Source organism: Geotrypetes seraphini, chromosome 9, assembly GCF_902459505.1.
Source record: "Geotrypetes seraphini chromosome 9, aGeoSer1.1, whole genome shotgun sequence".
NCBI lineage: Eukaryota > Metazoa > Chordata > Amphibia > Gymnophiona > Dermophiidae > Geotrypetes > Geotrypetes seraphini.
The window spans coordinates 176328968-176341524 of NC_047092.1; the positions used below are offsets into that span (position 1 = coordinate 176328968).

A 12557-nucleotide genomic window follows, 5' to 3' on the forward strand; every position below is an offset into this window, starting at 1 on the left:
CAAAGGCCCGGATTCTGTAACTGGCGCAGTTGTCAGCAGCTGTCGATCGCGTGTCAGTCATGCAATGACACCAGGTACAGAACTGCGCCTCTGGCAAAGGTAGGCACCAGAAATGTAAGCCAGGGTTTTCCAAGCCTACATTTCCAGCGCCTACTTTTCATGTGAATTGTGCCTCTTTAGGCCACCTAATGCCACTTCCGGCATTAGCCACACCCACAGTAGCATCTGGCGGCCTAGAGTACCTAAGGAGGCATGATTCCAACACCAATTTTTTAGGCACCTGTATGCGCCCTGAAACTCAGTTCAAAATGTTGTTTGAATGTCGTTTTTTACTGAGCTTGGATGCCTACTAGCTCCTAAAAAATTGACGCCGGTTAGATAATCCGGGCCAGACTTTCTTGAATTTGTATGAAGAATGGTCATCATTCTGCAAGAAGCTGAAACTTTTTCAATAAGACATTTCCAACCCAAATTTGAGGTGCTTCCTGAGAATCAAAATGTTAAGTTACAACATCTTGGCACAACAGGGTCTGCTACGATACATTGCACTGCTACAGGATGAAGTTGGGAGACAATTTCAAGACTTACAATACATGAGCCCCTAAGTTAAGTATATTTTGTACCAAGAAGGTGACAGAAAATAGTTTAGAAGTACAATACTTTGAATTTCTTGAAAATGATTCATTAAAAGTGGAGCTTGTTGATTTTCAAAGCTCAGAATCAGTGGTGTAGTAAGGGGGGGGGCTAGTCTGCCCCAGGCACCATCTTGCTAGGGGCGCTGACACCCATCCTCCTCTCTGCCTCCCCTGCTCCTTCCCCACCCTCCCACTAACGCGTCTGCACCCCTTTCTTGCCCCCATACCTCTTTTAACGTTCGGGGTGCAAGCAGCAACCCCAACCTATTGCTCGTGCCAGAGTCAGCTCTTCCTTTGACATCACTTCTTGGACCTGCGCCTAGGAAGTGACGTCAGAGAAAGAGCCGACATTGGTGCGAGCAGCAGGTTGGGGTTGCGGCTCGTGCCCCGAACGTTAACGTGGTACGGGGGAAGGGATGGGGCATGGGCACTCACAGCAGGAGGGGGCGGGGAAGGAGAGGATGGGAGTGGGGGGCAGAGAAGAGGGCAGGGGAGGGGCGCTACCGCCCCAGGCGCCTCTCACCCTCATTACGCCACTGCTCAGAATTATGGCTCAGCAAGTTTAATGAGATAAGAGAGGTATAGATGGAAAATGAAACCAATTTTTTTAGATATCTGCTCTGATTATTTGTCTCAAATGCCAGCAAAATTTTCTGCAATGAAGCAAGTTGCACTTGTTTTCCTGTCAGCTTTTGCTTCAAGATATTATTGCAAGCAGTTTTTCTCAACAATGAAATACACATTAAATACATTAACACCACCTTTTACAAAAGAATGGAAGAGGTTTTTAGCGCTGGCCGGTGTGCTAACGCTCATAGGAACTCTATGACTGTCAAAGCAGCACAGAGCATTCAGCATGCCGGCCAGCGCTAAAACCCTCTTCCATGCTTTTGTAAAAGGAGGAGGGGATAAATTCTGTTCAGAATTGACTGACAACCAAAAACTCTGAAGCATGTCTTAGACTCCAGAGGACAAATTACCAGCCCGACATTGTCAAACTATCTTCAAAAATAGGTGCAATAGGAAGCTACTGATGAAACTAATAATCATAGCTGCAATGTAATAAAACTGGCATATTTTGTACATTTGATTCGGCACAGTTGAAGTTTAATAAATCTGACATACTTTGTGCATTTGTATTGTGGCGGCACTAGTTTGTTCGCTGTAAATAAATCTTGAAAAATGTGGAATACTTACATTACTGACCCCAAGACACAACTTAAGTTCCCTTGCTTTTCTATTTGAAAGTAAATCAGTGGTTTTCCAAAGAACAACAGTGGTTTGAGGCAAATAACTCACATATTGTGCCAAAAACTACGTATGTACAGCTGACTTTATCCACATAAAATATAAATATCTGCTCCTTCCCAGTTTTGCTGGAATTAAATTAGCTGGACAAAAGGGGAGCTAGGCTGTACACATGGTAAAGGTGGGTTAACAAATTCAAACAGACATTGAGCACTATCCAGCTAAATTCAAACAGACAAGTTGGTCTACACAATTAGCAAGGCTAAATCTCAATAGGTATGTTTTGCCCATTCAGATTTTTCTGAATATTAGGCTGCATTTCCACCTGGACAAATGCAACTATGAGTAAATATAAGGACAAAATTTATAGGATAAATGTGTCCCACTAACTTTGGTAAACACTAGCTAAATATCAGCCTCAGACACTGGATATTTAATAAGAAGTTTTAACTGTGGAGAGTCTAGGCTTATACTAGTGTGCATTATATGATATTTCAACAATTCTATATGTAGTTTGGATCTGAAACTGTAAAAGGATCATAATTTCCCAAAACTCAGTTCATCCAGACAGTGGCATAGTAAGAATAGGAGGTGCCCGGGGCCCTCCTCTCAGCACCCCTGCTCTTTCCACTCCCCACTTTCTCTCTCTTCCCTTCCCATAACTCTAAACCTTCACCAATGCGAGTGGCTTTTCTCCAGCATACTCCCCATGCCAGCTTTGGATTTCCCTCTGACGTCACTTCCTTGCCCCTTGACCTGGAAGTGATTCAGAGGGGAACCAGGCAGTAACAGGCAGGAGATATTACTCGTGCTAGCGAAGATCTACAGAGGTACTGGGTGGGGTGTGATGGCACTGGCATAATGTGGCAGGACAGAGAGGTTCCGGCGCCCCTACCGACATGGCGCCCGGGGAAGTCCACACTCACCGCCCCCTCCTTACTACACCACTGTATCCAGAATTAAGAAGTCACTGAAAAGTACATAAGTAGAACTGCCAACTCAATTGATCTAGTCCTTGCTAAGGCCACTGCATGCATGCACTTGTAATTTTCCTATTGATTTCACTAAGAAAATCAGAACTACAAATCCCTGCATGCAATAGGGTAAATGACCTGGAAAAAGTTGGCAACTCTAGGCATATTACCTGAACCTTCTTATGTTGTGTACTTATTAAATTTAGTGCATTCCTCTTTCCTTCCAAGGTTCTGGTAAGTTCAGCGATTTTTGCTTCCAGCATCAGCTTTTTATCTGTATTAACCTCTCCCTTCAACTCAGCCAACTTTCGCTCAAGCTGCTGAATTTGAAAATCCTGGGTAAATAAGAAGGCGAAAGTAAATTAGCTGAGTTAAAATGCTTACCTAATGTTAAAGGTAGCCTGGTTTCAAGTTATGCCCTTACTAAAGATCTTGCCCTTTAACATCGATTACAAATTATATCCAAATAAATAAATAAGAGTTTATATTGATTCTAAGATTCCATTATCTGTTGTGATTATAGTTGCCTGATGAAACAATATTCCATCATATTGAATTTAGTAAATAAGGCTCATGTGAGATAGAATATAGAAATCAGAATGAATAGATCGAGATGTCTACAATTCCAGTAATATTTTAAAAAGGATCTGCTGCCATAAAGTCTTTTTAAAACATATGCAAGAATGCACATGTGTTCTGTAAAATAGTTGAGGCTAACAATGTCTAGGAATAATATATTTCATTGTATAGGGCCTAGGGAATGGACCAGTCTCCCTGAGTACATTTGTCAGCAACAGAATATACAGAACTCTAAAAGATTGCTGAAACTGCATCTTTTTTGCCAGATGAAATACAGCGTATGAGACTGTGTTGTTAATGAGGAGAGATGATGACAGTAAGGTGCTGGTCATCTATGTATTTTATTGTTTGTATCTTTTGCTCTGTTTGGTGGGTGTATTTATTGTCGATCTTGTATGTATTTTTGTATGTAAGTTTGTAACCTGCCCAGGGTAAAGGCGGGATATAAATAAATAGCGTGTGTGGCAGGAGCATCCATTTTACAAATATAAACATGGCCGCCCTAAATGGAGGAAACTTAGCAATTTACACATGTAACATGGTATTTTACACTGTGTCATCCTAGCATTTAGAGCACAGGACTAATAACCAGGGAGGACCAGTTGAAATCCTGCTACTATTCCTTGTGATCTCGGGCAAGTCATTTAGCCCTTCATTGCCTCAAGTACAAACTTATCCTCCCCTGCCTTTTTATGAAGCCATATTAGTTTTTTTTATCACCGGCCGCAGCGGCATTGGCTCTGATGATCACAGGAATTCTATGAGCGCTGGAGCTAATACTGCTGTAGCCAGCAATAAAAAAGCCTAATGTGGTTTCATAAAAGTGTGTGGGGGGGGAGGGGGAAGGTTAGATTGTAAGCCATCCAGGGACAGAGAAATACCTAGAATACCCAAATGTAACCTTGAGCTACTGCTGAAACAGGTGTGAGCTAAATCTAAACAAATAAATAAAATGTATGTCTACCATTCTGGAAAACTATACGTGCAAATAGTTAACTACAGAGGCAATCTTAATAAATTTCAATCTGGAAGAGGAAATAAGCGAGGATTAAGAAGGATGCTTCCCTTAAATCCTCTTGCTCGAGCCCGATTCTTTATCCAAGATTGGCACTATGGCATGAAGATCCAGTAGCCTTTGCACTGTTACCCAGAGTCTGAGAATTCTCATCGCCTGGCTAGCCAGAGAATCTACAAAAAGGTCTGGAAGGGAGGCACAGAACTCAATTTTGTAACCTTCTTGAACAACTTCTAGGACTCAATGGTCTGCGCCAATCTGACCAATAGGCCGACAGCCTGACTCCTATCTGGAGGGGCTTGGCTCCTCTCCTGGCATCACTGTGCTTTCTTGGAAGCTGGAGAGGGGCGACAGCTAGAGGCTTGCTGTCTCCTGCCCCTGCTGAATCTCTACCATGACCCCTGAAAGAACCTCTGCGTCGCTTGGCTTCTTGCATGAGGATGGACTGTCCAAGAGTTTTGAAAATTCCACATCCTGGACCATGAGCCATCCGGGGTCTGCGGTCCAACAAGCCCTTAGGGTGATGGTCAGTAACACTGACCCTCTGGTCATCCAGACCCTTGACAAATAGCTTCTGACCCCGAAAGGGAAGCCTGCACTGTGTGGCTTTAAAGGCTGAATCTCCTGCCTACTGTCTGATCCAAAGCATCCTCTGGGCAGAGATAGCATAGGCTGACACCTTGCTCATGACTCAGATGATGTCATACAGAGCATCCGCTATATAATTCACCCCAGGTAAGAGCATTTGAAGGTCTTCTTCTTCCAAGCCTGGGACTCAAGACAGGTGTGGCAAGCACGTGCCACATAGGAAGCCACAGCTGCCACCTTAATCCCTAGGGCCAAAACTTTAGATTATCTTTTGAGGACCATGTCCACTTTACGATCCCAAGTATCCTTTAACATCACGCCTCCTTCACTAGGTATGGAGGTTTGTTTGGTGTCCTGAACCACCAGCGAATCCACCTTTGGCTGAACATACAGCTGCTGGAATTCCGGAGCCATAGGGTAAAGCTTGGATATAGTCTTAGCCACTCACAGGGACCCTCTGGTGACTTCCAGTGGTCCTTGACCAGCTTTGTGATATCCAGATGCGAGGGAAAGAATGTGGCTGGAGTAACTGAGCCACTCATAATTGAGCACTGCGATGAAGGGGCTTGAGGAACTTCCAGCTTCAATTCTCATAGCGAGAGAGATAATGCCCAAGAGTGCAGAGGCTTTGAACAGCCCGTGCGCCATACAGTCTTCCCCTTGGTCCAGGGCCACTACCGCTTCTTGACTGCTGTTCTCATGCAAAGAGCTAAACTCTACTAGAGAAACTGCTTCCTGGGACAATAATAGCATGGAATCAGACTTTCCATCCTCTCAGTTTATATCAGACTGAACATCCTGGTCCAGTTCTGTGTCCTCATTTGGTTGGGGTACATGCTAAGGGGAGATTCCCTGGGCCATTGCCTCTGGCCTCTGTTGCGTTTATTGCAGATGCTGAGGATCCTCAGCAGTTCAAATAGGCATTCCATATAAGGCTTACAAATCTAGGGTGAAGCATTGTACTGGGGGTCTCAAAGACCCTGGCAGTTAACCCCTGCAGGTCCTCCTGGTGTCTGTAGCAACCACGCATCAGCGCTTGGCCAACGCACCTTCAGAGAGCTCCGGAAAGGGTCTTTTTTCTTGGGATTGTGCCTCCTGTGGATCCCCAGTCCTGAACTCAGATGACGCTGAGGCCAAGGCTCCCACACCTCCCCCATGCGCTCTGCCGCACATGAGACATGGACACTCCTCAGTCAGCCATCCAGCACAAACCTGGCATGATACAGGGGAAGGAAGGCCTGAGGGGTCCATCCCTATTGATTTCAAGTAAAATCAAGGGATTTTGAGGCAGACGGATGCTTTAGAAAAAAAGATAGATAGCCACCACCAGTAAAATCGTGTAAAAAATGGTCTAAGGGGACTCCTGTGAAATACAAAAAAATAGAGGTTTGAGACCTTGGCTCTGGATGCTGAAACCTTCAAATTTCACTTTTGCCCCCACCCCGCTCCTGATTTTCCCCATAGGCTATAATAGCCTTACTCACTGTGCCATGTGTCTACCTCAGCTTAAGAGTGCAGCTGGGACAAATGGAGAACTCTGCCTCACAGGTTTGCAGGACACACTTGGTCTTCAGGCTACGAGTCAGACTGATGTCAGACTGAGCCTCAACCTCTAGAAAACCTCATGCCACAAAGGGGGAGAAGACCACACAGCTGGCCCACTATTAAGCCCAGCCAAGCCGGGATGGAGCCAAATAGCCTGCGCTCAAGCTCCTTATAAATCAGGAATGTGAGCAGCTATGCATAGAAACAACCTTTGAGCTTCAAAAATACAAAAGCAGGTTGGCTAAGTGTCCCCAAGGTCTGATCCTGCTAGTAGCAGACTTCCATAGCACGAGTCTGAATCTTCTTTCAGACAGAAGTCCCAACAAGTGGGAAATTCTGGGCACCGAACCACCAACCAAACACTAAGAAAATATACGCCAAAATAAAAAACCACAGAGCAGAAACACTTCTGAGCAACTTGCTTGCAGAAAAAAAACTAAGGGGGCTGAATTAGCTGACTGGAAAGGAGGTAGAGTTCACAGATGATTGACAGCACTCTGCAAGCAACTTGCGGGTTCAGATGCATAACCCTAGCACTCTGGACTACAAGACACACATGTTCATTTCTGTAAATATATAGTTCACATTTTGTGAGATTTGTGGGTGCTCTTTCCATTTTGGAAATGCACCCTAAAGTGATTCATAAGATCAAAAACAAAACTGTATACAGAACAAGAGAAAGCAGGAGATGGAATGATAACTTTAAAACTATATACAAGACCTAAATATATATTTCATAATAATACTGTCAGATGCTATATTTATGCTGGTACTAATTAGGGTTACCAGAGAGAGGGAATGAAATTTGAAATACTGAAAAACCTTTTACCTGATTGTAGATGAGTTCCTGTTGTTTCAGAGCATTTAAGTCAACTTTGTGTAAGTTGTTGTTAAGATTTTTCATTGTTGCACGACATCCACTGATTTCCGCTGCAATGCTTTTCTCTGTATTTTCCAGGTCACGTAATTCCTTGATTCTCTTGAAATGTAATTCTCTCAATTGTTTTAACTGAATGTCAAGTTCCTGAAAATATAAAAATGTTTTTGCATTAAGGGATTCTTCCAATCAAGTAATATGGCAGCAGCTATATTTTCTGTTCCAATTAGTGTTTGTAAGACATGTTAATAACATTTATTTTTGCATTTTGAATGTATAAAATTTCATTCTATGCCAAATGTATTTTATGATGAAGGCACTGAAACTTCATTCATGATAGTTTTGCAAAGAAATTCATAAATACAGAAATCCATAATGGCCTTACTACTTTCAGTAGACCTACTGCAAAACATCATAGACCTGGATGCAATCCACAAGTTTTAAAAGCTGCATGACTAGAATCACTGAAATGTATGACTGTAATTGTTATTTATATTCTGCTTACCCTATTCACATTGATGAAAGTGTGGGGTGCCTTTATCAGTCCAAAGGGAAGGACTGCAAACTGGAAATGCTGTTGGAAAACATGGAATCACATATGTGTCCCGGGAAGATGGGAATAGAATATGAAGATAAGCTTCCATCAAATCCAAAGGTGCCAGGAATTCTCCTGGTGTCACCACTGCAGTGTGAAACCATGGAATCTTTAGAAAAGCATTGACCACCTTGAGATCCAGATTAGGTCTCCATGTTTCTGTGCTTTTCTTGGGCATGATGAAGTATAAGGAGTAATTGCCCGAGTCTCTTTTTCCGGCCTTCCGACTGGAAAAATCAGAAACAAGTCCCTCGCGTATGATGTCCAGCACCCATTGGTCTGAGGAAATCAGTTCCAATTCCCTTTGAAACATCGACAACTATCCCCCAGTGTGAGGAGGCATGGCTGGAAACCTGGCTTCATTGGAACTTCTTGGAGGAAGGGCCAGCATGAGAGCCAGAAGCCTGCTGGTATCTGGGGCTGCTATAGCATTGTCTGTATCCCTGGAAAGAACTTTGGGCAGAAAGCCCGTGGTACCTTGGCGGGACCTGCGTGAGGAACAAAAATTACTTTGACTCTTCCCAGGGGGGTGGCAAGGTCTGTTGTCTGGGAGGGACTTAGGACAACGGTCTGCCACAATGGCTATGAGGTCAAGTCCTTTGCTGAAAAGAATCTGCCCTTTGAAAGGTAGGCTGCTTAAGGTTGCCTTAGAGGCTGAATCCCGGCCAACTGATGGATCCAAAGCATCCTGTGAGCAACTGCACATGCTGAGACTTTACCTAAGATCCTAATAAGGTCCTACAAGGCATTTGCTACATAATACACCCCTTCCATTATCAGCTGGGGGCAAGTGTCCTCCTCTTCCAAGGGCACTCGTCACAGTCTCGTGTGACAGGCAGACCTTAGGAAATTGGAAGACTGAGCGTCCAAGTAGCAGATGAAATTTAATGTGGACAAATGCAAAGTGATGCACATTGGGAAGAATAACCTGAATCACAGTTACCGGATGCTAGGGTCCACCTTGGGGGTTAACGCCCAAAAAAAGGATCTGGGTATCATTGTAGACAATACGATGAAACCTTCCACCCATTGTGCAGTGGCAGCCAAAAAAGCAAACAAGATGCTGGGAATTATTTAAAAAGGGATGATTAACAAGACTAAGAATGTCATAATGTCCTTGTATCGCTCCATGGTACGACCTCATTTGGAGTATTGCGTTGAATTTTGGTCTCCTTATCTCAAGAAAGATATAGTGGGATGGAACTCCACTCGTATGAGGAAAGACTAAAACGGTTAGGGCTCTTCAGCTTGGAAAAGAGACGGCTGAGGGGAGATACGACTGAAGTCTACAAAATCCTGAGTGGAGTAGAATGGGTACAAGTGGATCGATTTTTCGCTCCATCAAAAATTACAAAGACTAGGGGACACTTGATGAAGTTACCCAGAAATACTTTTAAAACCAATAGGAGGAAATTTTTTTCACTCAGATAATAGTTAAACTCTGGAACGCGTTGCCAGAGAATGTGGTATGAGCGGATAGCGTAGCTGGTTTTAAGAAAGGTTTGGACAAGTTCCTGGAGGAAAAGTCCATAGTCTGTTATTGAGAAAGACATGGGGGAAGCCACTACTTGCCCTCATGGAATGTTGCTACTCTTTGGGTTTTGGCCAGGTACTAGTGACCTGGATTGGCCTCCGTGAGAACGGGCTACTGAGCTTGATGGACCATTGGTCTGATCCAGTAGGCTGTTCTTATGTAAGGCTGAACTTCCAACATCAGCTCTTTAATGGCATCCACAATAAAATGGTAGACTAACACTGACTTAAACAACTAGCATTTAGAGTGGTCATCACCCAGATCAGGGTTCCCTGAGGCATCTTGCTTGATGGAGCCAAAAATTGAATCATTGTCAACCGGGGTGGAAGCAGTGTCTTAAGATAAAAGAGGCACAGTATCAGTGTGCCAACTCAAACAATCTGGGAACCGAATCAGTGATCTCTGTCAGAGAAGGCACTTTTTTGGAACTCTGTGACACGGCTGCCAGCTGCAAAGCACAATCTGGGTCCGTAAAGTAGGCTCTCCACATTAGCTGGATAAATTCTGAGGAAAACCTGTACACAGGAGCCAAAACAAACTCCTGACGGATACCTGAAGAGAATTTCAAGGGGTCCCATGTGCTTGCGCTTTACATTGTTGCCAGATTCAGATACTGGGTGAGATTTTTTTCCCAATTCCCGGACCCACAATGGTTCCCCCATCCTAGAGGACCTGGAGGGGGTGAAACCTGACGCTCCTGCATACTCTTCACGCATACTGCAGCACATGTGGATGCTCCGCCAGCATTCAAGCACAACTGACACAAGAATTCATCAAATCAGATGCTGAGGAGTCCATCCCTTTCAATTTTCAACAAAATAGAGGGGTTTTGAGACAGAAAAAAGACTGAGAAAAAAATGATTGTTAAAAATCCAAGATGGCTGTCGCCAAAAAAATTGTGCCAAAAATGCAGAAACAGGGGTTTAGGAGGTGGGGGGACCTGAACACTACCCTCAGAACCACCCAAAATGACTTTTTCAGACCGTCCCCGATTTTCCCATAGGAAATAATGGGGCTGTACTCAGTTTTTTTCTCTGCAGCTGAAGAGAAGGGAAATTAATTTCTGCCTCAGAAGTTCTTCAAATGCAAAAATAAACTCCATGTCTCAGCTCAGTGCTTTGACATCAGTCTATTTCTAGAGCTATACTGAATAGCATATTTTACTATTTGGCCGAATACAAATAATGAAAAATATATGGCCAAATACGAATAATTACAAATAATAGAAGAAACAACATGAAATTAAAGATCAAGTAGTAGGATTTAGCACAGTAAAGCCTTGGATTATTCATATTCAAATTTAAATCATTATTTGGCCGAATACGAATCATTTATTCGGGGCACTATTTGGGGCTGAATCAAATACGAATATTCGGTACAGCTCTATTCACTAAAGCATGCGGCACTAGAAAGATTTATTTCATTAAAAACAAACCATATAGATATATAGATATTAAATTAAGCAAAAGATCTCATACTGTCACTGATTGTTGTTCCTCCTTTAACATTTCTTCCAACCGGATAGATTTCTCTTCTTCACTGAGAGCTGAATTAGTCACAAACTTTAATTTTTCCACAAGACCAAAGTTATGTTCTTTAGCTAAATTTAAACTAAACAAAAATTGTTCTTACCAAAAGTTACAAGACACAAAGGCAAAGTTTATTTGTTTTACTTAAAAAAATATTTCTTTAAAAATATGTAAAATTTTCTTCTACAAGCCAGGTCATAATTTTGCCAAATTACTTCCTACCACTCCACTCCCCCCCCAACCATTTATATTCATTTGGCCTTATAGCTAAATGTATCAGATAGGATTACTAGATAGCTCCAAGTCATTAGAGATATCTGAGCCAGTCCCTGTTTTACTTCCACTGAACCAACTGGTGACTAGTGCTGCCCGATTCAGGGAAAAGTTTTCGATTCAATTCGATTTGACCTATTGAATTGCTTTTTCGATTTGATTTGATTCACTCTTCCCACCCAATAGGTCGTTTTTTTCAAATGTCCTGGCAGGTTTATTTTGTAACCTCTTCACTCATCCCAGCCCCCTGCCGGCACTATAGCGTAAATAAAATAAACATAAAAGACTTTTCCTCTCTCTGTTAGGTCCTAGCTCACATCATTACGTTGCATCTGTGTCCGAAGAGACAAGGTTTGTGTGGGGCTAGTCTGGGCTGACATCACAGTAAGTTGCTACTCCTGATCTAGGCCATTGCAAAAGAAATTTAGGAAGACATTATGTTCTGTCATACTCTGTGTTTCCTGTACCCACAGTTCTAATTAAGGTTCCTTAAAGAAGATAAAATAGCAATGGATTATTTATGTTACATTTTTGAGATATTTTTGCAATGATAAAGTTCTCACTTTATGGTTTTCTCCTGTATTTCTTTCCTCAGATTAGTTATTTGTGCTCTTGTGGCCTCCACCTGAGAAGCAGTTCTGTCCACTGACTTTTTTAAGCTGTCCAGCTAAAGATACATAAGGATAAATTAAATATTTTTGGAATTAAGTACAGCATTTTAACACATTAATAGTGTAACAAAGAGAAACAGAAAGGTAATGCATACAGTAAGTCATAGTTCAGGATACAAACAGCTGGTATACAACACACAGGCTAGAAGCAGGAAAGGAATACCGTCTGATTTCTACTTTTCGGTAAAGATAGTACAGTCATAGAAATGACCTGGGATGCAGAATCAGCCTTTCTGCTTCACTTGAACCACTTCTTGCAAAAAGTCCCTGGAAAGCTGTAATGGACATTACTGCTTGGGTGAATTCTGCACAACTGCATAGCACAGCACAGAATTTGCACAGAATTCTGTACTTGTTCTTCAGAATTCAGCGCAGGGACAAGCAAATAGCAGCTCTGCTCACTCTCTCTTTCCCCTCTCCACTAAACCTATGCAGTAAAAAGTGGTGGTTAATTGGTACACATTGGGTCTCTTTCTCCTTCTATACCATGGGGT

At 42.7% G+C, this 12557-nt stretch overlaps 1 protein-coding gene across 4 annotated transcripts in view; it reads right to left on the reverse strand.

Moving 5' to 3' along the window:
* Positions 1-12557, reverse strand: part of CCDC39 (coiled-coil domain containing 39) — a 187398-nt gene that overhangs the window by 63951 nt on the left and 110890 nt on the right. For 3 of the 4 annotated variants that reach the window (XM_033958862.1, XM_033958863.1, XM_033958861.1), the window contains 4 exons: positions 11956-12059; positions 11069-11201; positions 7414-7608; positions 3028-3192 (listed from right to left, as the gene is read on the reverse strand). In XM_033958862.1, coding sequence (XP_033814753.1) covers positions 3028-3192; positions 7414-7608; positions 11069-11201; positions 11956-12059 — 597 coding nt within the window. The remainder of the gene's footprint in view (positions 1-3027; positions 3193-7413; positions 7609-11068; positions 11202-11955; positions 12060-12557) is intronic. The other variant, XM_033958864.1, reaches the window with a different exon arrangement.